This window comes from Cupressus sempervirens, chromosome 5, assembly GCF_028749045.1.
Source record: "Cupressus sempervirens isolate cs-2001-9-10 chromosome 5, ASM2874904v1, whole genome shotgun sequence".
Taxonomy (NCBI): domain Eukaryota; kingdom Viridiplantae; phylum Streptophyta; class Pinopsida; order Cupressales; family Cupressaceae; genus Cupressus; species Cupressus sempervirens.
The window spans coordinates 396094563-396122128 of record NC_143122.1 but is presented as its reverse complement, the minus strand read 5'-3'; the positions used below and the strand labels follow the sequence as shown (position 1 = coordinate 396122128).

General features: G+C 34.1%; 1 protein-coding gene across 1 annotated transcript in view; it reads left to right on the top strand.

Annotated features, from left to right (window-relative positions):
* LOC149556476 (structural maintenance of chromosomes protein 2-like) overlaps positions 1-15554 on the top strand; it is a 41007-nt gene extending 25453 nt beyond the window's left edge. The window contains exons 4-11 of the mRNA XM_089830795.1: positions 7681-7813; positions 8080-8228; positions 9861-10722; positions 10806-11272; positions 13396-13491; positions 13578-14132; positions 14383-14836; positions 14972-15554. Coding sequence (XP_089686921.1) covers positions 7681-7813; positions 8080-8228; positions 9861-10722; positions 10806-11272; positions 13396-13491; positions 13578-14132; positions 14383-14836; positions 14972-15279 — 3024 coding nt within the window. The 3' untranslated portion in view covers positions 15280-15554. The remainder of the gene's footprint in view (positions 1-7680; positions 7814-8079; positions 8229-9860; positions 10723-10805; positions 11273-13395; positions 13492-13577; positions 14133-14382; positions 14837-14971) is intronic.
* Positions 15555-27566: the final 12012 nt, after the last annotated feature.

Below are 27566 nucleotides of genomic sequence, written 5' to 3'. Positions count from 1 at the left end.
GGAGAGCGAACAAGATTAAAAGACAACCTATTTGCATATAAGCATCTTGCCACATCAATTCTGATTTTGAAATGTAGTTTCAAGTGGCCCCTTTCTTTTGTGGCGAATGGGTAATTCATTTTGGGAATCAAGGGCAGCTAAGGTAGTATAGAAGGGTTGATTTTCTATCACAACAACTAGGGTGGATTTCATTCCTTTTGCTCTTTTATTATTTGTATTGCCATCAATGGCATTTTGTCTAAGTTCATCTCTCTCTTCAACTTGCTCATGCTCTTCAATAGATTTTAATACTAATGAGTTTGGCATAGGTGCAATTTTTTTGTCCAGGACATTTCTTCACTCCTCTATTAGGGTATCCACACAAATGACCCACCACACGATAATATGAACTGTTTCTTTCTACATCACAACCCTGACATTTCCAACAGAAGCCACCACCTCTTGGAAGAGTTTGTATAATATCCTCATACTTCCACAAAGGAGAATCAGATTGGGGTTCTATTCTTTGTGGGATATTGGCATTGCCTACTGAGGAAGATGTGAATCCCTTTGAAGCTTCTTTTCCAATGATAAGAAATCATTTACATATTGACATATTGTTATTGAGAATAAATTTTTAGGGAATATAATAGCTAGATCTTATTGGCAATAAAATACAATTGAAAAAAATAAAAAGATTAAACAAAACATTGAAACAAAGCAAATAGAACAAGAAATTACCTCTTCCTGTCATTTTATTCTTGCAAAGATGTCGCAATGAAACACAAACACTTCAATATAACTCACAATCCAATCTTCCAACTCCTCGCACAAAATTACTTTTGCTCAATCACCCATTTGCTCACAAATCGCCTATTTGCATACCACAAATGATGTTAGAAGCCAAAATAACCTATTTACATTTACTTATTAGGGCTGCGGAACTCAATACATTATCAAATTTGTTATAAAAAATGACTTAAAACTCATCCAATGCCGCAAATTCAACTAGGTTCGATTTTCTAGACTACAGGTTCGAACCACGCTCTGGGAATTGGAACCCTGACCAAATTTTGCCCAAACCAAACTAGTATTTCGAGCTGGTTCAAATGTAGGCAAGGTTCTTTGGGCAAAACCATGAATGTGGGTAACTATGGAAATAAGTATATTAGTTAGGGAATAAGTTGCTGATGTTGCCAATAACTTTCGAGTGGTTGCCAAAGGTTGGTACTCTTGAACAACCGGTCTAGCTCTATCTATGCAATCACTTTCTCTTGAAAGGTAGCATTGTCTAGATTGTAGACATTATATTTGTAACAAAGATAATATCTTTCTGCCATCTTCTTGTGATTATTACTTTATATCTAGTATTTTTCTATGGTATGTTCTAGTACACTATTTACTCTGTGTAATCAAGTAGTTCTCTTCTGAAGTAAACATTTACTGCTAAACCCCCCATGAAATTCATGTTTCTTGCTTGCATCCTTCGACTCACATGCTTATATTGAGAGTTGTGAGTTTAAAGATGTGAACCTGCTTCCTAACTATTGCAACTGCAGCCAAATCATTGTGCACAGTGCACACCATCCACAAACACTCACCATTAGTTGTTTATGAAGACATTCATTTTCACTTCTGCTTGGGTAATCTAGAAACATTTCCGACTAGCAGGATAATTTAGACTTGACAGTATGTTACACTATTCTATGAATTCTTGACTACATTCAGGGTATTGTGACAAATCATTTTGTCGTAGTTCACATCTTTGTTGAAGTATTTAATTAACTTGACTGAAAAGGTGTTAGATTAAATGTCTTGCAAATATCCTTGCATGTGTTTATGAATTTCTTAGCACATCATGGCTTTCATGATGAGTTGTTTTCAAGTTTTATCTTAGTTATCAGTTTGAGTTCGATTTGAAATACGGGTTCGAAGAACTGGTTTGGCGATATGGAAATTTTTTGGAAAGGGTTTCAGGTTCATTTGGGTTCGCTTGTACAAAAACATGTAAAAATTATACACACGCACACACATTATGAAGCCTAGAAGCATAGAGTATCATAAAATCATATGATTTAATAATTTAAACAACAAATACACCATAGGCATAAACTTTAAACATTTTAGTTGTAATCATAGCAGCATGAATCAAGATCATACCCTCATATATTTCAATTTTCAAGTTCAACATCAAAGATTCAAAACATTAAAATTAAATTATGATCCATGAATCATAGCAGCAAGTTCAAGTATCATTGTTTCAAGTTCAAGTTTCAACTAATCATAATGTATAAATTTTTTTAATTTTCATCATATTTATCTTCATCATCATCATCATCATCATCATCATCATCATCTTCTTCTTCTTGTCCTCTTAGTCCTTTTGCATTAGTTGACTCAACAATAGAGCTAAGGCCAATGGGATCAACACAAAAAACAATAGTATGGGCATCAAAATCTTCAAAGTCTTCAATTGTAAGCTGAGAAGCAAAAACATTGAAGTCCACCAACTCTGCATCTCCATCCTACCTCTTTGTCTCCCCCTTCTTTGTATTCTTTAGTCTTGTGTGACAGGAGACACAAGTTGTAATGCACAAACACCAAGTTCTTTGCTCTTTTTTATTCCAACCTACTGCGCTTCACTGAATGGATGAAAGAATATGTGCACCAATTTCTCTCTGAAGTGAATGAACTAGTAATCTATGAAGACATGACATGTAAACAATTAAAATAAAATTTAAATTATGTATCTTGAATCTTAGAATTTCTAGCAATTTATGAAGATATAGGAAACTAATAACATTTTTTTTAGACAAAGGAAACTTATAACATTTAAAAAAAAAACTTAAACAAACTTGTGATATCACTTTGATTGCAAGGGGCTGCAACATTTGGAATCTTTGGCCATGGAGGTATCACCAACTATGAGCATCCTTCGTAAATCGATGATGAAGAGCATCATTGCTTAAATTTTTTGCATCCACAAACAGTATGAACTCATTCGTAATAAAATCTCACTTTTCATCTTTAGGAAAGAGTCTTTGAAATGCTGCCTTGTATCTATTAGACACTTCTATGTCTCTATAGGGTGGTAGCCTTCCTAGTAGATCAATGTACTCAGTGCTATAGTATTTGGGTGTCAATGCATAGGTAAGCAAATGTAGAGGAGTGGTCATTTTGTTCCATCTTTCTATAACAATTGCAAGCAATTGTTTTAAGAAGGTCTCTTGAGGATCTTGTTCCTTTTCATTTACAATTTGCTTGATCTTCTCAAGCATTGAGTCTATGCCATCATAGATCTCTCCAAGGCAAGGCCTATCCATGTTTGCGTAGCTAAGCATGATCATAATGTGTGTGGTGAGATTAATGAGATATTCTACACATTCCCACCATTTTTCATCCAATATCCTCTTTCTTATTTTGGTTGCCCTCTCAGTGTTGCTTTGCCACCGTATAGCCCAATTGTTGCTGATCACCATATTGGTAAGTGCCTCTTTCACTTGCATATGTTGTCTCAAGACAATTACATTTGATGCAGAACGTGTCTCAGCAACTTGTAACATAAAATAAAGCAAAAACAATACAAATTGTTAGATACTTGATAAAAAAATACACATCATTAGATAATCAAAAAATTAGAAATCGCAAGATACTATTTTAAAAAAAATTAACTAACTTGAGTTCAAGTTTACTTACCTTCAACAACTCCAAACATGAGAACATTCGGAATATCCCTCGAGTCATGTGGGGTTTTGTGATGAACATCTAGATGTCCTCAGCTTCTGCATACACCTCCTTGATCCACTGAATACTCTTCCCAATCTTTTGTAGCATTAGATTGAATGAATGAACTGCACAAGGTGTCCAAAAAATATGTTGGTATATCTCTTCAACAAACAAACTAACAGCTCTACAATTCTTTGCATTTTCGATTGTGACTTGGACAACATTTCTTGCACCTACTTGTTCAATATCCTCAATGGGATATTAGCAATAAATGATCCATCTTTTACTTGCCCCTCACAATCCACTACTTTCAAAAGCATTGCCCCTTTAGGGGACACTGCCAAAGCATTGATCAGTGGACGATTTCTAGCATCTTTCCACTCGTCTGAAACAATTGTTACCCCTATCTCAATCCATGAATCCTTGATGGGCTTCAATTGCTCATCAATCAACTTGACCTCATCATCCAACAAGGTCGTTCGTACTCTCTCAAAACCGGGACCTGAATACCCTGGAGGTACTTTATTAGCACTTCTCAACATCTGCTTGAAATGTAGAGAGCGAACACGATTAAATAACAACCCATTTGCATACAAGCATCTTGCCACATCAATGTCGGCAATTTCCCTACTCTGATTTTGAAATTTAGTTTCAAGTGGTTCCTTTCTTTTGTGTTGAATGGCTGCTTCATTTTTAGAATTAGGGGCAACTGAGGTATTATAGAAGGGGTGATTTTCTATCACAAAACTAGGGTGGATTTCATTCCTTTTGCTCTTTTCTTATTTTTATTGCCATCAATGGCATTTAGTCTAAGTTCATCTCTCTCCTCAGCTCGCTCACGCTCTTCAATATATTTTAATATTAATAAGTTTGGCACAAGTGCATTTCTTTTCTAGGACATTTCTTCACTCCTCTACTAGGGTATCCATACAAATGGCCTACCACAGGATAATATGAATTGTTTCTTTCTACATTGCAACCTTGACATTTCCAATGGAAGCCACCACCTCTTGGAAGAGGTTGTATAATATCCACATACTTCCACAAAGGAGAATATGGGGGTTCTATTCTTTGTGGGATATAGGCATTGCCTACTGAGGAAGATGTAGATCCTTTTGAAGCTCCTTTTCCTATGATAAGAAATTGTATACATATTGACATATTGTTATTGAGAATAAATTTTGAGGAAATATAATAGCTAGATCTTATTGGCAATGAAAGACAATTGAAAAAAATAAAAAGATTAAACAAAACATTGAAACAAAGCAAAATAGAACGAGAACTTACCTCTTCTTGCCATTGTATGCTTGCAAAGATGTAGCAATGAGACACAAACACTTCGATATAACTCACAATCCAATCTTCCAACTCCTTGCACAAAATTACTTTTGCTCAATCACCTACTTGCTCACAAATTGCCTATTTGCACACAACAAATGATGTTAGAAGCCAAAATAACCTATTTACATTCACTTTTTAGGGCTGTGGAACTTAATACATTATCAAATTTGTTATAAAAGATGACTTAAAAGCTGTCCAATGCCACAAATTTGCTCGGGTTCGATTTTCTAGACTGCGGGTTTGAATCACCCCTGGGAATCGGAACCCTGACCGAATTTTGCCCAAGCCGAACCAATATTTCGAATTGGTTCGAACCCAGGCAAGGTTCTCTGGGCAAAACCACAAATGCGTGTAACTAAGAGTTTTATCATTCATTTTGATTTTTTTTCAGTTGGCAGAAAAGAGTTATTTTCTCATGAGAAATGATTTTACATTGTTTAATAAATTAATGGTTTACATAACAAATGAGAACCTGGGATTTTCCCGTTGAATTTTATTTTTAGAAGGTTTAAACTTTTAACATCTATTAATATCCATGATTCAAAAAGAGTGAGATTAGTTTCCTGTGCTCTGGTTTGTATACAACTTATGTGCCATACTTCTGCTTGTTTGTTTTATGAGTACATTGTTCTGAATTTGATTTTTACAGCAATCTTCCATTTTCTAAATGAATTTGAAATTTCTAAGTTCATCAAGGTTTTCCTATTGATGTTTCAAATTACTGCCATGACACTCATATTTGTGTACAAGATCAAGTCTGGAGTAATGCAGATCGTTTTATAATGTTCTGGCGACATACTGCATTCATTTCTTCTAAAGGAGTCTTTTTTCTTGCACGACTTTAGGTTATAATGATAGATAATGCTGTTGATCCTTATTTTTTATAATATTCATTTTTGGCCATATATAATATTCATTTTAGTCATAGAGTTTATGTACAAATCAATTTTATCTATTGGTTAATTTGATAATACGAATCATCATTACCTCTGTATAACATTTTTTTCAGCTATTTTTCCCTTTCAGAAAAAATATTAAATTGTGAAGAAAAAAGTAGTTTAAAGTGAAACTACTATTAACAGCCCTTAAGCATATATAGATAGCAATATCTGAGAAGATGCAGGTTGCAGATTTAACAAAGTAGAAACTGAAAGCTGTGCATAGAGGAGAATAAGTGTTCAGAGAATCATCTGTTTGATCTGCACTATCTGAAGCCAGCATTAATAGCAAAGCATGCTACATGATGATGTTTTAACTTACACACAGTCCGAGAGTACAGGGATTGAAACTTATTCGTCTTGAAAAACTGAAAAAGATGCTTGAAAAAAATAAAAAAGGGAAGCAACCATTAGCGTGGTGAGTTCAACCAACCCGTGGCACCAGCTTTATCCTGCATAGAGCTGTCGCTCCAGTGATTTCTTGAGCACAACATCCTTTAGCAACCACATGCACATTGCTATATCCTTCTGTAGTGGCCCAATTCCTGGATAGCTCTTAACATGTCTGAAAGGGTATTATGAATACATAAGTAGATAAAAAATTAATTCTCAGGGTTTGGAGCTAGTGCACAGTTTATAGAGATTGATTGATGCCTCATATGAAAGTCATCGAAAGTATTATTTAAGTCATCAGCAGGAATCATGATCCTTAGATGTTGAGGGGTTTCAGTGAAGTGTTCCGTCATACCTGCCATATTGCTTTATGAATATTTGAATGCAACTTTTATCTTTGTTTATTTTGTTAGTTCATAACATTACCATGGCTCTTGAGATGGCAACTGCAGTAATTAAGATTATTGCACTTGTTTCCATGTGGAAATCGTGTACTCCAAGGTCCTCTCCTATTGAGAGACCCTTTAAAATGCCAAACCATGCATCACAACTTTGTTCAGAGTTTTTATGAGGATAAAATTGAAATGTTGGTATTTTTTAAAGGAAAGGTACCATTGAGGCTTTTCTTCAACCTTTAGGTGGATTTCATACATTTTTCTGGGATGAAATCTTTACACTTCATTATGCAGGTTGTTATTTAGGTTGAATTTTTTTGAAGAAAGTGATAGACATTTCAGTACCTTCATTTGGATGTTAACGGGTTTGTAATACTCATCAACTTCTAGACTTGGCCCACTAAGCCCTAATTCTATATTAAGGTGCCCCTTAAATTATAAATATTTCATGTGTATGTCAACTGGGCTGTAGCATCTTAATAAACATTATTTATTTCAAATCTTTGATTGTTCAGGAAATTGGCATACCCAGAAGTTTATTCCAGATCATCATCTAGGCAAGTTTTTCCATTTTGATTCCTTCTCAAATATTGGGGTTCTTGAAATCATTGGTACAAGTTCTTTTTGATTCAAGGTTGAATGCTGTTTCTAAGATTGAGCTCTTTAAGACTATTTTGTAAATTGTGTGGTTATGCATCATTATTCTTGTTCAGATCTAGGATTCCTTGGGTGCAAATATGTTTTTAATTTTTATCACACTTTGTTTGATTTAGGAAATTGTTAGTGGCCGCTGAAATCAATGTGTACCCTTTGCTTTCAATTTAGTATATAACTCTAACATAAAAAGTCATACTTTTATTGACTCTCAAGGTGCTATACAACTTTAACATAGAATTTTGTACTTACAGGAAATACTACAAGAGCTAAGGCTCTATCTTGAAGGAACGGGTGCCATAGTTCACCAATCACAGGTCACAGAATTAGTCGATGGCAACTCATTGAAGTTACTGGCATCCATAATCTCCGAGGCATCAGGTGCAGGTATGTTTCCTAGTCAAAAGGCAGCAGTATCATGTTTATGTTACAGACCTAAAATATAAATCAACTTAAAACCTTGATAGAAAGCGTAGCCTGGGAAGGATTATTTATTAAAACATACACTTTTGAAACAAAGAGGTACTTGAGGATACTGGTTGAGATGCTTTTTTCTGTACATAAGTTTGTGAGCAGGATTATGTTATTTGGTTGTGTGTTTCTTGGAAGTAATTTAATGGGAAGTTGAAATCTGTTATGCTGCATCCAAGCAGGCAGGTGGAATGCAGAAGTAGAAAAGGCCCAACAGGAATTGAAAAAGACAAGGAAAGGCCTTGATGAAATTCAGGAAAATATAGTTTTGCTGGAAAAGATAATTGAAAAAGATCAAACTTCTCTGAAAGTCTTATCTAGAATAAAACAGGTAATTCTTGATCTTGTCCATTCTTTGTAGTTCAAGCACCAATATCAGAATTAACCTATTTCCTGCCAGATAATCTTATAGAAGCTGTCCAATACTTGAAATGCTTTCCATACACTTGCAAAGCATGGAATTTATTTGTGTTGTGAAATAATACAATGGTTATCCATGTAACAATTAGCTTTAAGTTAATTCATGTGGATGAGTTTTCATCATTACTGTGTGGAATACAAAGAACTATTCTACATGACTGGAATTTTGCTTTGTAATCTATTTCAAATGGGTTCTTGATTCACATTTGATATGAAATTGGTTGCTTGTGCAATTTTACATAAATGGGTATTATTTTCCTCTACTGTGACATAGTAGGTTGGCATGTGAGTTTCTGTGTCAGGAAACTTGCGTTATTTTTCTATATATCTGTCTATTTGCAATTTTTTAAATATAATGTGTGTATTGGCAACAGTGAATGTTGCCTGTAGTTGATTTTAATTTTGTTTGCATCTGCCTATGATTTACCCTGTAGTTCATTGGTTTCATTGCAATCCATAACAATTAACTTTATTTAAATAGCACATTATCCTATTGGTATCTCCTTTCTTATTCATCATAATTTGTAATTATTTGAGTACCTCTTTTACTTTTGTTTAGTTGGTTTCTTACAGTCAGCTATTTTGCCAAAGTTTTCTCAATGACTTTCCTTTGCTCTACAAGCTCAATAATTTCTATTTGTTTCTCTTTACATCTTGGCTTGTCATATTCCTCATTTGAATCTTTATAAAGGTAAAGGTAAATTTAGGTTTTATGGTCAACACTAAACGAGACACTTGTTTGGTTTTTTAGATACCCCTTGTGGAAGCTCTCAAGATGATTGTTTTTTATTTTATATATTATTTAATGAAGGTTGGTAATGGGGGGCCCTACCCTTCACATGGGGGATACTGCTGTATTTAATTCTCTCCCAATGGAGATAACATCGGGCTTACAATTATCTTGCACTTTTTTGGCTTGAATGCCGCACTACTTATTTCCTCTCACAGGGAAACCACTCCTCGTCAATTCCCTCCTATGCACCTCTAGCTTGAGTGCTAATTTTTCCAAACCTCTAGCATGGTCTTTAAGCTTGAATGCCTCGCCTCCTGAGTATATTATTAGGAAAAAGAAAAAAAAAGTGGAATGTACCTTGAGAACATGGTTTAAAAAGAAAATTATCAAAAGTGATGGATAGTGGCACATGAATATATATTATTTACGAAATAGAATATTGATTACAATTACATGTACCTTTTTTTTAAAACTACTTTTAATAACATTTATAAAATTTGAACATGGGTATGTTTGCACCTCCAAGGATCATACCTGAGCTGAACAGATGTCTGTAATTAAGATATTTGAGCTAGTGTAGATGCCTCACCGAACTTATTTTGATCTTATTAATTTTGTCTATGAGCTATGTTGTTGTATGTATTAATGCTGCATGCAATCATGTACAACACTTATCCAGCATGCCATTACACAAAAGATCAAAATTCAATATGAACATCAGGCAGCTAGGCGTTTTGTTCAATCCTTCTCCTTAGTGTACATCGTGGATGAATTTTTTGCTCAATTGTTCAAATCTCTTGTTTTATGCAGCTTAAGTCAGAAGTAGCATTTATTTGCAGTCAGTTGCGTACCTTTCTGTCAGAGGAATTACTATCCTTAAGAAAAGAAATTGATGCAAAAGTGGGTCAATTGAACTCTGAAGAGTGCAGGATCAAAGAGCAACAACTTATTTTGGAGAAAAGAAAAGTACATATCAAGGAACTAAAAAATCATTTAAAATTACCCTCACTGAATCTTGAAAGTGAAAGAGTCCAGCTTCTTGATACTATTGCTATGAAGGAGGAACAGAAATCTATGTATGAGAGAAAGCTTCAAGCTGCAAGGGATGCACATTTGAGATTGGGGCATCTTGAGCAACTTTTACATAGTCTCGGGGAGAAAGTTTCTTACATAAATCTGCAAATCGAACAGAAGCAAGGACTTGTGAGTAGGCTTCAGAGTGAGAAAAACTCTTCAAATGCCAGGGCGTCCATTCACTTCTACCTAGAAGAACTAAAAGATACCATCACTGCATCAGAAGAGAAAATGCAAGAGCTTTGCACCCAGCGGCTAGTTATAGAAGATTCCTTGAATTTGCTTTCTGCCAAGAAAGAAACAATGGAAAAACACCTTATAGAAGAGAAAGCGAAGTTTACCATCTTATCTGATTTACTTTGTTCTTTTCAAACCAATGATAGTGACTGTAGGAAGAAGGCGTTAACTTATCAGAAACAAAAAATTGAAGGAGAGAAAGATGAATTGGAAACCAAACTTCGCACGATAAGTGCTGAACTTGGAATGTTAAATGACAGAGAATCATCTTTGCCAGCATGGCCATTGCACTCGTGTTTCAGGTTTAAGAAGGGACTTGAAGAAAGTCATAAATATTTTCTAGCTCTTAATATTATCTCAGGTAACATGTCTTCATTTTGGCATGAGAATGATGTTTATTTTAGAAATTTTGTGTGGCTTAGTTCTTAGTAATTTGTGAGACAGGATCATTAAAGAAGACATGCGTAACAGAATCAACAGAAGCAGCTGCAGATTTGTTACGAATATGGGAGAAGGCTGGAAATATTTCTAGATTTGGTCGTATCTGGCCTCTTGATCGGCTAAGGATTGAAGATAGGTTTCATCAACAAAAGAAGGCTCAGCAGAAGTATGCTGAAGGAAGTGTTATTCTGCCACTTGAGCAAATAGACTACAATACAAAATTTGAAAAAGCAATCAAGAGAGTTTTTGGAGGTTATGTTATATCTTCTTCAGATGAAGTTGCTAAAGATTTGATCCTGCATCATGGAATTTGGAGTGTTACACTTGATGGCAAGGTGAATCGATCAGGATCTGTAACAGGAGGATGGAGGGGCAATGCAAAGAGCAATTATATCCAAATTAAATTCGAGAATGACCATTTTCAAGCCAAGTTGGATTCTGTCAACACTATTCTCACAAGAGTACATCAGGTAAAGCTTTTGCTATTATATTATAGTCTAAATATATATTTAGTTCTTTTTTTTTTTTCCGTTTTTTGGATTTCTTATTTGAATGGCACTTCCACTCTGCATATTTTTCTCTTTCGTTTGGAAGAGCTAGTATATAAACTTACATACTGTTAAATTTATTAATTACTTTTCTATCAGTATTTAATTCCACTATTTCAAATCCATGAATGTTTCCTGCAATGTGGGGAAAATGCTCCCTTAAGTGTTTGCCATGGATCAAAATTTATTGTAGTGGGTGTAGGAAATTAAGGATCTTGTTAATAAGTTCTAAACTCCTTAATTATAATACAGTAAAAGGAAATGTGAGACTTCATTTTGGCCCATGTTGCTGTTTGAAATTTCAATTAATGAGTTAAGTTTATGGAGTTTTATATGAAATTCATATTTTCTATGATGTGACAACTCTAATATATGTATTTGCAAGATATGGCACAAGAAGACACATTACTAATTAGAGATATAGAATCATCGTGCTTTAACATGAATTCAATGTTTTTATATCTATGTGATCTCACCTAAGACATGCAGAATGCAACATTATGTACACTATAGAATTGTTTTCAACTTACTTCCTTGTGAGAGGATGAGAAAGAATAACTCTGGCTTTCCAGTAGATGAGTATACAAGGATAGGCATTGAGTTTATAGATTTAAAAGAGACTGCGGTTCTTGACAATTATCAACACTGTTTTTTTATCCATGTGATCTCACCAAAGACGTGTAATGCAACAGTCATGTGCACTGTAGAATTGTTTTCAACTTACTTCCTTGTGGGAGGATGACTAAGAACATCTGCGACTTTCCAGTAGATGAGTATACAAGGATAGGCATTGAGTTTATAGATTTAAAATAGTCTACGGTGCTTGACAATTATCAACACTCTTAGGGGAGCAATTTACTTTATATTTCCATATTCCCTTGTTTCATTAGTTGTTGCTTATCAAATTTAATTTGCACCCAAGGCCTTTCTAATAAAAGTAATGTTGGCTCCATGTTGAATGATTTGAACTGTTTCTTAACTTAAATTTCCTTTTTTTTTCTCAAGTACCTCATGAATAATGAGACAATGAAAATAAATAGCATCATGGATGCAATAATAGGACTATTAGTATTTTTATCAGTCAACAAACAGGACTTTTTGCTTGTAGGGGTGACTTGTGAAGCTGACCAGAAAAGGATAACCTCACCCTACAATCCTACAAGGGTAAAAATTCACGACTTCCACATTTGAGCAACATGCATACAAACACAACTGAGGTTTTTGTGCATTTGAGATTTTTTTAGTACAATATTTAATAAAACAGTATCTAATATCGACAATAATGATTAATTCTCTCAGTTTCCAAAGTGAACGGAATTTGGTAAACCTCTTTATTATGCTACAGATTGGGTTGATGATGTCAGCATTAGTTAGAGTGTGATGTCAGCATTATTTATAATTTCCCAAGTTTTTGGTGACTAAACCTTGAGTAGTTGAATTACAATTATCCATTTGGTTTGCCAACTCAATCCCAATTCCCTGTTACGCAACTATGGCTGTAACAGCATTGGGTACCAATTTGGGATGTGAATGTAGGATCTATTGTAGAGCTAGTGATGCTGGGATGAGTGATACAGGGTCATCTCTGGCATAGTTCATTGCTCCATGTGACTTTTGTTTTTGATGACCTGTATACTGTTCCACGAGTTTCAGAAATTAAAAACACTTTGAAGATTAAGGTTGATTTGCTTCCCTTACTTATCACCTTTATTTGTAGCCACAGTAACCAGACTTAGACTTGGCAGGTTGATTTCGGACTTGGACTCAGATTCAGACTTAATGATTTGGAAGAAAAAACATATGTAGATTTTCCAATGAAGAACATGTTTTATCCGATCGCTCTCCTATTAATCAGCTTTAAATTTTAAAAGCATAAAAAGCTAATAAAATACAAGTTACTTTGATCTCTATATGTGCAGCTCACAGTTTGCAGATAGAGTTTCAAATATTTGGTTTGTTTCCTCAACCTTTTCAACCAATTAGCTTCTTTGTTTCATTGCTTTAGGTCACCCTTTTTCTAATAGAGAGATTATCTCTTATCACAGGAACTCGAAGAACTTGGGCTGTCATCACTCAATTTCGAAACTCACAGGAGACAAAAAGAAGATTTACACCAAGAGATTAACAATATCGAGGAGCAGGTAAGTTCCTTGGTTTCGAACTTTGTTAATGGTGTGAGGATTTTTTAATTTTTCTTTTCAGTTAACGGGATTCGTTTCCTTTGTAGATTAAGGAGCTCGAAAACAAGATAACAAAACAGAAAATTGAGCTTGAAGAGAACCACAAAATGTTTGCTTTTCTTAGCAGTGACAATGAAACAAGCAATAAGAAATTGAATGAAATAAAACAATCAGATCATTGTATTGATACTGCAAAGGTTTTGATATCAGCACTTCAAACAACAAAAAATGATGAGTCTGTTCTTCAGGGAATTCTTGATGAAACATTGTTTAAACAAGAAAAGGTCAAGATGAAGAAAATAGAGTTGCAGAATGAAGTTCTATGTATTGGTGAATTGGTGAAATCTGTACATGCTTATCAGGATGAACTTCAACTGCATGCACAAGAACTTGCAAACATTGAAAACAAAATTGAAGAGGTTAGGAGAGAAAAAGAAGGCAGGTGCTCAGATTATTCTGCTGAGACAGCAGCTGTGGATCGTGACAAAGTAGTCATTTCTGAAACGCAGGGCAATATTCAAATGCTGAGAAATCGCATTACACATCTACAAGAAGATGCTAAAAAGGCTGAGAAAGAAATTGAAGCATTACCGCAGACACAGGTATACTTGAAAACCATTGCTGAGTAAGACTGCATTTCCTTCTTCCATACCCTTGTCCCCAAAAGTTGAGAGTCAAAAATGAAAGGAAATATCTTCAATTTTTTTAACTTGAGAATTGTGACTTCAAACTTGCTTCAATTTTTAAACAATCATAACTGCAGCAGATGAATTCACAAGCAAGAAAATTGATGAGCACTTAAGGTTTCATCTCAGTAAGTACCCTTCTAACTGATGATACATAACCTTGCAGGGAAATCTCCCTTCTCTGGTTAAAGAACGGATCCTGGATAAGAGTGATTATACTCATAAGAAGAGAAAACTCAATATCATAATGGAAGAGTTAAAGAAAATAAAACCACAAGAAAAACACTTTTCTCTTGATGAGCAGATTGCTTTCAATGAGCAGATTGGAAAGCTTGAACTCTTCAAAGAGAGATGGACCTCAATATCAGAGTCTATAGATATCTTGACAAAGGGCATTGAAGATACCAAAAGCAAGGTGCAAAAAGCAAATGAAGCTGCTTATCAGGAAATTCGGCAGTCTTTTGTAGAATGCTGTGAGATGTTCTTCCCGACAAAGGGGATTGACCTAACCAAATGTGGACAGCTTGTGGAGGATGGAGTGAAAATTTCCTTTTGCAATAACAAGGAAGGATCAAAAGATGACCGTGATGGATGGAAGAGCAACCTAGAAGAACTCTCAGGTGGAAGCATTTTCTTGCCTTTAACTTTTTTAAATGAGCAGTTTGAACTAATGTTTTGACCTCCTCTTGACATCACATAGTACTGTCTCAAAATAACCTAACAATTTTAGACATCTTATCTTTTTCACAATATAGGTGGCCAGAGGACCATTCTAAGCCTTGCCTTCATTCTAATGGTGGCAAAATTCAGTCGATCATCTGTTTATCTTATGGATGAGGTGGATGCAGCATTGGATGAACAGAATCAACAAAATGTGGCAAGACTGCTAAAAAGTGTTATTGGGCAAGATAATCAAATAATATGTGTCAGCCACAATATTACCTTTCAGCAGTACTGCGATAGAATTATTCAAGTGAGCAGAGCCGATGGAACCACCAAACATGTTCAAAGTCACACTATTAACAAAAACAAAATTTCAAAGAAGGGCAAGACACACAACTAAATAATATGCAAGTATCACAGGAAGTGTCATCCTGTGAAGTGTAGAGGAAACTAACGCCACGGTTTTGTGCTCCAAACATTATAACGAATTGTTTCTCTGAACAGCTCTTATTGTCACAGCATTGTTCCACTTTCAATGATGTCAAAAGACAACTGATTATAAGTTTCCTAGAAACAACAATTGCCTGTAACATAGAAAATTTTAAGGGGTTGTGCAACTATGCAAATTCTAGAATACAGGTATTAAGGGAGTAATAAATGTTTGATTCACAATAATTGGTTGGTGGGAACAAGTTTAAACATTCAGCATGATGAAGCCGAGCTCAGAGAAAATTATACACCTTAGAAAAACATGCATGAAGAGAAGTAGTAGCAACATTATTTCTGACAATCTTGGATGGAAAATTAGTATTATTTTGCATAAGCACTTTATCCTTTTCAAGAACAGAATACAGCTGAAAGCAAGGTGCCCAGTAAATTATAATTAAAAAACCAAAATTACAGAAAGAAGAAAATTCGACACATGCATTGAAAAACTTTACAGCAAGCAGAAAGTTCAGCACACGCATTGAAAACTAAGTTGACATTATGTCAAACTTAAATGGGAAGGAATTCAATACAGAACTGTAGTCCTGCCATGAATAGTGTAACTGAGGGTCCAACCATAATAATGTAATTGAGTACATCTGCTACCTTTTTTTAAGCTAAAAATTTGACAACTGTTGCTATTGTTTCTGGATTTGATTATGTAACCTTTTTCGTTATGCATCAACATTTCGATCACACTTTGTGATCCATCATCGCAATGAATAAAAGAGAGCATAATGAGGCTCCTTGTTTTCTCTTTTATTCATCCCAATGATGGATCACAGAGTGTGATCGGAAATGTTGAAGAGCATAATGAGGCTCCTTGCGTTCTCTTTTATTCATCCCGATGATGGATCACAGAGTGTGATCGGAAATGGTGATGCAAAAAAAAAAAACTACACAATCGAATCCAGAAATAATAGCAATTGATTTAATGGATTCTAGAAATCTGCTTTTTCTTAAGTGACAAAAGATCAAAATGCCCATTACAAACTCCAAGATGTTTGAAAAAAATGAGTGGAATACAATGAGACCATTATCAACAAAATAGTAAGCCAGCATATGCCTGGGTTATTTATGGTCTAGAACAACATGAAATAATACAATGGTATAAGGCAGAAAAAGGTTGCAGCAATAACCTGAAACCTGAAAACCAAACTCCATTGAGAGGGCGATAATACCTGGAAATCTCTATATTTTTGTTATAGTATAAGGAGAAGCATATATTTTTATTTGCAATGAAAAATCACTTGCCTAGAAAATCTGAGTTAATTAATAAATGTATTTAATTAATGAATAATTAATTTAGCTCTAGACTTTGGACTCAACAAATTAAATTATTTAAATCTTTGAATGAGCATAAGAATTGAATAAGTTATGTGCTAGTAGATTTCCACAATTCATCACATAGAGATAACAATTTTTGGCTTTGATTGTGTGTAAGTTTTTGCATCGATGTTTTGAATCACACTCCATGATCCATCATTGCAATTTTTGTTTTTTCATCTCTTCACATTTTGATGATGGATCACCAAGTGATTCAAAACGTCAATGCAAAAGCTTATACAAAATCAAAGCCAAAAACTATTATCTCTATTGAATAAATTTTTATATAGATATCTTTGTATAAGTGTAATGAACAAAATAGTAAGCCAACATATGCCTAGGTTATTTATGGTCTAGAACAACATGAAATAATACAATGGTACAAGGCACAAAAAGGTTGCAGCAATAACCTGAAAACCAAACTCGATTGAGAGGGTGAGAATGCTTGGAAATCTCTATATATTTGTTATAGTTTAAAGAGAATCATATATATTTTTATTTGCAATGAAAAATCACTCACCTAGAAAATCTAGGTTAATTAATAAATGTATTTAATTAACCAATAATTAATTTTGATCTAGACTTTGGACTCAGACAAATTAAAATATTTAAATCTTTGGATGAGCATAAGAATTGAATAAATTATGTGCTAGGAGATTTCCTCAATCCATCACATAGAGATAACAATTTTCAGCTTTGATTGTGTAAGTTGCATCAACGTTTTAAATCACATGCCATGATCCATCATCAAGATTTTTGTTGAATCAGTTATCCAATAGTTAAAAACATTTATCCTCTTTAAACAAACTTAACCATTCAACCAAAGTAAACGACAACTATAAAGATGCACATAAACAATTACACCAGATATGTTGACTAGGGAAACTCTTGATCAGAGGTAAAACCCCAGTGGGAATGATGCCCACAAGATGATGTACTAATATAAATATTCTTTGTTAGAGGATGGACCCTATTAGGAGCCTATTACAACATTTAGTGCAAAGAATCCCTGTTAGAAGACTTTGAATCCCCATTAGGAGATTCCAACCCTGTTCGGAGTTGTAGAAGATAGTTGAACTCACTGTTCAAACAACTTCAAGATCAGATCAATAAACCCACTATCCAATTGACCTTGGTACTATTCCTTTCAGAATAATAGATGTGAAACAAGCTTCTACTTCTTCCTCTATCCAGTACGTTAGACTTCCTCTTCCTCAGACCATGTAATCAGATTTGGAACTCAGTTCTCAAAAACAATAACCCTTAAGGTCACTTACACACATAGGTAAATCACTTTGCTTCGTCAGTGCTCTGCTTCCTCAATAGTTCACAAGTCCCATGTATTTTATATATGTTAAACATAGGAAAATATCTTTCCTTTATACCATGCCCAATAATAAATCCTTGAGTCGGCTTCCCACTTAATTAAAATATGTCAATTAAACGAATACACATTTAATTAATGTTGTTGGCTTACAGTCATAGGCAAACTTTTACTTGTGCGACTTTTGTACATGCGCATTCTTTGACATCATCACTGACCAGTATATTGTCTCCAGTTAACTGTGCAACCTTTCATTACATTTTTTATGAAATGCAACAATCACACAATATGAATTGCTTTCCTAATACTCTAATTCCACACGGTCCTCTGTAGATCAATAATATCTTCCGTGTACTATCAATTTGGGTTTCACACACTTACCTTTGTAACACACACATACTGTAGTGTACTTTGACAACTGCGCATCAATAGATGAGTAATGTATTGTTTTTAATATAAAGATCACAGTCTGTTGTTTTGTCAGTCTTCACAAACTTACTACAATGTTGTCATCAATGACAAACAGTCATGAATACATCATATCAATGTTCTGCAATGATCCCCCATAGTGATAGCATCAACATTCATGCTAACAATCTCCTCCTTTGGCATTGATGGCAACATAGATGAAAAACATCTAAGTTCCAAGAATACCAAGTAAACAGATCTATCAATTCTTGCTTCATTTTCCTCAAGCAAACATCATGCATCATGTTCTCATTTCTTCTCCATAGAATTTTTTTCATGTCACTCTCTTCCCTATTGACATCAATGTCAAAGGTTAAGGTGTAATATACAAATAGTTCAATTGCTTAAAGATACAATAACCTATTAGCACGACCACAAACCGGTCTGTTGCTTTACAAATTTTGTATATAAATCCATAAATAGCTCAAGTGTCTAGAGACACTGTTGCATACTAATTACCAATTATCAAGAGTCATTTGCTAACTTTGTGCATCACAAATACTCCCCCATTAAGGAAGCATCAACATTTAGTCCAGTCTAACAATGGTGTTATGTACCCTGGACTAATGCACTTTTGCATCTTATATTCTAAAGTAGGCAAGGGCAAAACCCCAAGCATACCTCTTAGGTATTCAAATGTGTCCTTTGGTAAGGCCTTTGTGAAAATGTTTGCAATTTGTTCCTTAGTGTTAATATATTCCAGTTTGATTTCTTTCTCTGCAACTTTCTCTCTCAACACATGATACTTTATAGAGATATGGTTAGTCTTAGAATGCAAAACAAGATTCTTAGACATGTTTATTGTACTTATGTTATCACAGTAAATGATAACAGGTTCTTTGAATGTAATTCCGTTATCCTTTATCATTTGCTTCATCCATATAACTTGATTATAGTTGTTTGCTACAGCAACATATTTTTCCTCTACAGTACTTTGTGAAGTGCAATCTTGCTTCTTGTGAGCCAAAAAACTAATCTTCCACCAAGAAAGAATGCCCCTCCACTGGTGCTCTTTCTATCATCTATATTTCCTGCCCAATCAACTTTAGTATAAGTGCAAAGAGTAAAATCATTGCCTCTGTCATACCAAATGCCATAATCAGATGCCCCTTTCAGATATCTGAATATCCTTTTTATTGTTGTGTAGTGATATTTTTTAGGATCATTTTGAAATCTTGCCACAATTCCAATCACATTAGCTATATCTGGTCTACTATGAGTTAGATACTGCAATCCTCCAATCATAGATCTATACTTCTTTTGTTCAACAGAAGGTGTCTCATCCTTGCCAGATAACTTATGACCAGTTACCATAGGAGTTTCAACAGGTTTACAATTTTCTAGTCCAAATCTTTTTAGCAAATCTTTCAAATACTTAGTCTGAGAAATAAAGATACCTTCTCTGTTTTGAACAAATTTGTAATCCTAAGAAATTTTTTATTCCTCCTATCATACTCATCTCAAATTCATTTTTCATATCTTCTGAGAATTTGTTACTGGCTTCATCATTTCCTCCAAAAATGATATCATCAACAAATATAATGATTATCAACAAACCATTTTCTATTTCTTGTAGGTACAAGTTGTTGTCTATTGTTCCTTTAGCAAATCCAAGCTTTGCTAAATATTTATCTAACCTTGCATACCGGGTTCTAGGTGCTTGCTTTAATCCATACAAGGCTTTCTTTAATCTACAAACCATATCCTTCCCTTCTGTCAAAGGAAAACTTGCTGGTTGCTCAATATAATCTTTTTCTTCAAGTTCTCCATTCAAAAATACTGACTTAACATCCATCTTATATACCTTGAAGTTTTTATTTGCTACATATTTCAAGAAAATTCTGACAACTTCCATTCTTGCTACAAGTGCATATGTATCCTCATAGTCTATTCTTTCTTGCTGAGAATAGCCTTTGCATACTAGTCTTGCTTTATTTCTTATTACTTCTCCTTGTTCATTCATTTTGTTTCTGAATACCCACTTTGTGCCAATCACATTCTTGTTCTTAGGTCTAGGAACTAATTCCCATGTGTCATTCTTTATTATCTGTTGAAGTTCTTCCTCCATTGCTTTCATCCAATGATTATCCTTGATTGCTTCATTTGGGCTCTTTGGTTCTACTTGAGATATTAGACATAATTCTTCATTGATTATGCTTCTTGTCATTGCTCCTTTTTCTTTACTTCCTATTATCTGATCAGTAGGATGATTTCTTATCATATTCTTATTTCAGGTAGGAGTTGCTACTTCAACTCTTATTTCTAGTACTGCGTTCTGTTCTCCTCTTATTTCTTTAGTTTGCAAATTATTCTGCAAGTTATTGTTAGTCTTGAGAAACAATTCATTACATCTGTTGGTCATCCCAGAATAATTATCTTCATCAGAGTTATAATCCATCATCTTTTCTTTGGTGCCAAACTTTTCATCTATTTTCACATTTGCACACTCTACTATAGTTTTTGTTCTATAGTTGAAACATCTATAAGCTTTACTTTTTAACAAATAGTCAAGAAACATACCTTCATCGCTCCTTGGATCAAACTTACTGATATCATCATCTCTTTTGATGTAACATTTGCTTCCAAATATTCTGAAATATTTGACTGATGGTGAGTATCCAAACCATAACTCGTAAGGTGTTTTCTCCATACCTTTTTTTGATCTGTACTCTATTCAGAGTGTATACTGCTGTATTGACTATTTCTCTCCAAAATGTCTTTGGTACATCTTTCTCGAATAACATGGCTCTTGATGCTTCAACAATTGATCTGTTTGTTCTTTCAGCAATCCCATTCTGCTTAAGTGAATAAGGTGAAGATAGTTGTCTCCTGATTCCATGCTCTTCATAGTAGAAATTGAATTCTCCTCCTCTATTAGATCTTAAGCTCTTAATTTTAACTCCAGATTCATCATTTACTCTATTCTTGAATATCTTGAATTTCTCAAATGCTTATGATTTCTCTTTAAGAAAAGCTACCCACATTATTCTGGTAAAATCATCAACAAAAATCATAAAATACCTTTCTCCATAGAATCCTCTTGTTCTTGAAGGACCACTCAAATTTGTATAGACCAATTCCAACTTCTCTGTAGTGCCAAACTTCTTGCTAGGAAATGAAACTTTCTTTTGCTTAGCCAAGATACATTCCTTACAAATAATGTCAATGGGTTTAGTGATCTTAAGTAAATCTCTCACAACATGTGTATTATTGACTTTCATAATGTTATCAAAGTTTATATGACAAAATCTTCCATGCCATAACCAACTGTTGTCAACGTTAGCTACTAAACATGTTATTTTGGTGGTGTTCAACAAAAATACATTACTTCTGGTTCTTGTGCTAGTACCAAGCAATTTTCCTTCCTTGTCCTTGATGATACATGTGTCATTACCAAATTGTAATTGGTAACCCTTGTCCATAAGTTGTCCAACACTTAGCAAGTTATGTTTTAGTCCATCAACAAAGCAAACATCATCAATATTTGTTTTACCATCAAGTGTGATAAATCCAATTTTTGTAATGTGATAGGTTGCATTATTCCCTACTTTGACAATCCCTCCATCATGACTTCTGAATTTGACAAATTTGCTCATATCACCAGTCATGTGATGTGAACAACCACTATTAATGATCCAATCTTTTCTTTCAACTTGTGAGAGCATCACACTTTCTTCTATGATTTCTTTGTCAATATCATCCTCCTTTATAGCTACGAAACTCAATTCATCTTCACTTATGCTTTGATCAGATTCTTCTTCTTCTTCATTAACATATAAGCAATTTCTGAATTTTCTAGGTCTAAATCTTCCCTTATACTTCTTTTATCTTTTAGGACACTTAGATGCATAATGACCATATTCATTACATGTACAACACTTCAAGATATTCTTGCCATCTTTTTCTCTTTTCACAAGAAGAGCCACTCCTTCTTTGATCTTATCCTCAACTGTCTTGTTGATGTACTTTTGTGTTCTTTGCTAGACCAAGTTAAATATTTAATTCACTAAATGTTGTCTCAACTTTTGCTAATTCTCTAGATTGTTTCAGATCGAATTCTGCAACTTTCAATTTACCAAACAATGTTTCTTTGGTGAAATTATTAGTACAGGGTATCATGAGCTGAATCATCTGTGTTATTGTTTTGAAAGGTGGTGTTAGACTTTTCAAGATCTTCCATATTACTTCATCATCCAATTTCTTTCCACCATGAGATGTGATTCCTGCAACAATCTTAGATATTCTACCAATATAGCTTCTTATAGATTCATCTTCCATCATTCTAGCATCTTGAAATGCACAATGCAAATTTTGTAATCTAACTCTTTTTGCATGTGTATCACCCTCATAATCAACTTCTAAAGTGTTCCAAATTTCATGCGATATTTTGAATAGTTTTACTTGACTATACTCACTTTCAGGTAGAGCTGACAATATTGCTTCTCTTGCCCTTATGTTGCACATAAATACCTCTCTCTGCTCCTTGGTACAACTTTCAAGATTGTCTTCTTCCGCAATATTCTTAGATGCCTTGGTTACAAGCCAATATCTTCGGTTCATGCACAAAAGATGAGTCTTTGTCTTATCCTTCCAGCTGTCATAATTGGTGCCATCAAATCTACAACTTTCTGAACATGTTTACCATGGATCTCCCAACGCTGTTAAACTTTTTCTTCAAGGACCTGAAGCTTTGATACCAATTGTTAGAAACAATAGTCCACCAAGATAACTAAGAGGGGGGAGGGGGGTGCGAATCAGTTATCCAACAATTAAAAATATTTATCCTCTTTAAACAAACTTAACCATTCAACCAAAGTAAACAACAACCATAAAGATGCACATAAACAATTACACAAGATATGTTGACTAGGGAAACCCTTGATCAACCCGGTGGAAATGATGCCCACAAGATGATGTACTAATATAAATATTCCTTGTTAGAGGATGGACTCTGTTAGGAGTATATTACAACATTTAGTACAAAGAGTCCCTATAAGGAGACTTTGAATCCCTGTTAGGAGATTCCAACCCTGTTAGGAGTTGTGGAAGACAACTCAACTCACTGTTCAAACAACTTCAGATTCAGATCAATGAATCCACTGTCCAATTGACCTCAGTACTATTCCTTTCAGAATAATAGATGTGAAACAAGGTTCTACTTCTTCCTCTGTCCAGTACGTCAGACTTCCTCTCCTCCAGACCATGCAATCATATATGGAACTTAGTTCTCAATAACAATAACTCTTAAGGTCACTTACATGCATAGGTAAATCACTCTGCTTCTTTAGCGCTCTACTTCCTCAATAGTTCGCAAGTCTCATGTATTCTATATATGTTAAATATGGAAAAATATCTTTCCTTTATACCATGCCCAATAATAAATCCTTGAGTTGGCTTCCCACAATTAAAATATGTCAATTAAATGAATACACATTTTATCAATGTTGTCTTCTCGCAGTCATAGGAAAATTTTTACTCGTGCGACTTTCATACATGCACATTCTCTAACATCATCATCGGCCAGTATGCTGTCTCCAATTAACTGCACAACCTTTCATTACATTTCTGATGAACTGCAACAATCACACGATATGAATTGCTTTCCTAATACTCTAGTTCCATACGGTTCTCTATAGATCAATAATATCTTCCATATACTGTCAATTTAGGTTCCATGCACTTACCCTTGTAACACACAAATACTTTAGTGTACTTTGACAATTGCACATCAATAGATGAGTAATGTATTGTTCTAAATACAAAGATCACAGTCTGTTGTTTTGTTAGTCTTCACAAACTTACTACTATGTTGTCATCAATGACAAACATAGTTATGAATACAACATATCAATGTTCTACAATGCTCCCCCATAGTTATAGCATCAACATTCATGCTAATAGTTTGTTCATCTCTTCACATTTTGATGATAGATCTCCAAGTGTGATTCAAAACACTAATGCAAAAAATTACACAATCAAAGACAAAAACTATTATCTCTATTAAATAAGTTTTATGTAGATATCAATGTATGAGTGTTATGAAGTCATTTTCTAATATCATGAATTTTTGATATTTTTCATTGATTGGAAAATTTCTATGCACATTGTTTGGGTTCATTTTCGCTAGGGAAGAGTTGATCTTGTGGGTTAATCTAAACCAATTCAATGAACCCTCACATGGAATAATGAGAATAGAAGCTAAATATAGAAGAATGAACTCAAAAAAATAGCCCCTAAGTGGGAAAACATATAGATGCATGATAGATGTTGCAAAAATAAATGCCAAATTGTAAGGATATAAAATGTGTCATGAATGGAAGAATTAACAATTAGGATCATAATTAAAGAAAGTGACATGAACAACACAATACATGTTCAAAGTCTCTGATTATGATAAAAGTAAGCTTTGAAGGCGGCTCAAAACCCTTTTAATGTGATTCCAAAAGATTTTCAATATAGATCATCAACCAAAACTGACAACAAATTACAAAAGAAAATAATTGATTGAAAAAAGAAGAAAACAAGACGGGACCAACCGATGACCAACCAAAAGCCACCATGCCGCTAACACGGAACACAAAAAATAAATAAAAAAATGAAAGAGTTAGGCTAGGTTCTTTAGAATCTCCACAACTTCCTCCCCAAGCATGTTCATCCTCTGCACCACTTTTCTCAACTCAACAACATCCTGGGGTAGAAGGGAGCTCTTCTTTCTGGTACTTGATCTAGTCCTTTTGCTTGGACCTTCAACCTCCTTTGCACCCACCTTCTTGTCCAGATCCACATCCCCCATGTTCCATTCCCGACAAAATCTCTTCAACTTGGTAACTAGTGCATTTATATTCTTTGTGGTAGATTTGATGATCTTGTGGTTTTGATCCATTAGAGTCAACTCACATTTATCAACTTTGTTGTTCAACTCCTCAATTTTCCTACCATAATGCCTCCTAGCCAACTCAATAGCTTCCACATTCTTTGTAAGCCAATCAACTAGCACATTCATTTTAGTCTTAGTCTAGAGAGCACATGTAGTAAAATCCCCATTTCAGTGCTTGGGTTTAGTAGACAAGTTGAGAATAGCGACCCTTTGAGTTGTCGAATCCTCCACCTTAGTCTTTATATCTTCAAATATAGAAGAGAGGGCTCTATGCTTGATGTTGTCTTGCATTTTGTCACCACAAAATGTATGTAATAGTATGAAACATTTTAAACCTAGTTTTACATTTCTCTGAGTTCGTTCATTATTTGATTGACTAACATTGATCAACCAATTGACTCCAACTAATATAATGAATCCTTTTACTAAAGGCTTTCATCAAGTCTTTTTAGTTTTTCTATTTGTTAAGCCTATGCTTGATTTTTGAAGCCTTTGCGTCCTTTTTCTCATTTTTTATTGGCTTTTGGTCTTTTAATTTTTCTCAAGTCATTACTTTCAATTTTCCCTCTAATTTGGTCTATCTTAGGACTTAATTAAAGTTGGCAATCAAAAGATATGACCATTTTAGTGCCCAAAAAATGAACTCTCTAGGTCCAACTACATGAATTAAAATATCATGTTATATTTTGAAGTTGATATTCACTTTTTGAAAAATATAACATAAATTCACTTTATGTTATGTTTTTAAGTTACTCTATCATGTTAATTTTTCACTTAAAGTAACTATAGAACGTTTTATGTTATATTTTTAAGTTGAGTTGTTTTTTAATTTCTCACTTAAGTGACTATATTAACTGTATAGTTTGATTTAATTTTTGAATTTTAATAGCAAATATTATTTTTTGAATGACATTTGCACATTATATATTTATGTGTAGTGTAAATATCATTTATGACCCACTTAAGTAATATTTTTTCAAAAATTATATTAGCATGTGCTTTAATTCATCACTTAAGTTGTGAATAGCATGTCTACAAACACATTTACATGAAAATATGTAATTGCCTCTAGAGACCACAATTTTGAACAAAAAGGAAAATTTTAAACACATAAAACATTTAAATACATGTGTTTTAAAATATGCAATGACTCTCCAAGAGTGACACTTGCATATTCAAGTGTTTTCAAAACATGCAGTGACCTCTAGAGAGTGTGATTTTGCACTAAAGGTCATTTTCGAACATGGTTTAAAATATGTAATGCACTCCATAGAGTGCGATTTACACTTGGAGTCCAATTAAATGTCTTCAAAACATGCATATGCACTCCTAGAGTGGGATTTGAATAAGACTCCATTACATGTTTTTAAAACATGCAATCTCTTCCCAAGAGTGTGATTTGCCTTAAAATACATGCATATGTCTTCATAGAACCCCAATTTTGAAGATTAAAGAGAAAATTTGATGCACATGCCCTTCAAGAACACATTTTTACTTGAAATCTCAAGATTTACCCTTTCCATGGTGTGAAATCTCTCCAACTAGGGTCATTTTTGCATCTTCATGCATTTCCATGCATTATATGTTTGATTCCTTGTGAAAAATGACTCATTTCATGGTATTTTGAGGGCATGTCTTTAACAAGAAATGTCCAGATTTGGAGTGTTAAAACTCACGTTTTTGCTCAAGGAGAGGTCGTTTTGGGGTTTTCATCCAATCCTTGCTATTAGGAAGCACATTTCTGCATTCCAAAGTGAAAACAATTCAAATTTAAGCTCCTAGAGACCACATTTTTGTCAAAAGCAGGTTTTCATTAAACATTTTGCCAAAAATGACCCATGCATTGGTGACTAAAGACCACATTTTTGGGCATATCCATTAAAAACGACTCTTCCTTGCTCATTTCAAATTCATCATTGCAAGGTTGAAGAGGTCAAATTTTGATTTGATAATTTTCAAAGTTAGAGTTTCTTTCTCCTCCATTTAATCTTCAAGTGGACATTTTCTATTTTGCTCATTAATTTATGCTTATCTTGCTATTTTGATGCATGTTTTAACTTGATGTTGCACACTTGTTGAGGAAGGGAGTCGTAGTCACCTGCTAGTTAGGATGTTCATGATGCACCACTCCAAACCATTGTCTATTTAGTTTAGAATATATGTGTATGTATATGCATGGATTTTATGCAGATTACAAGTACCAAGT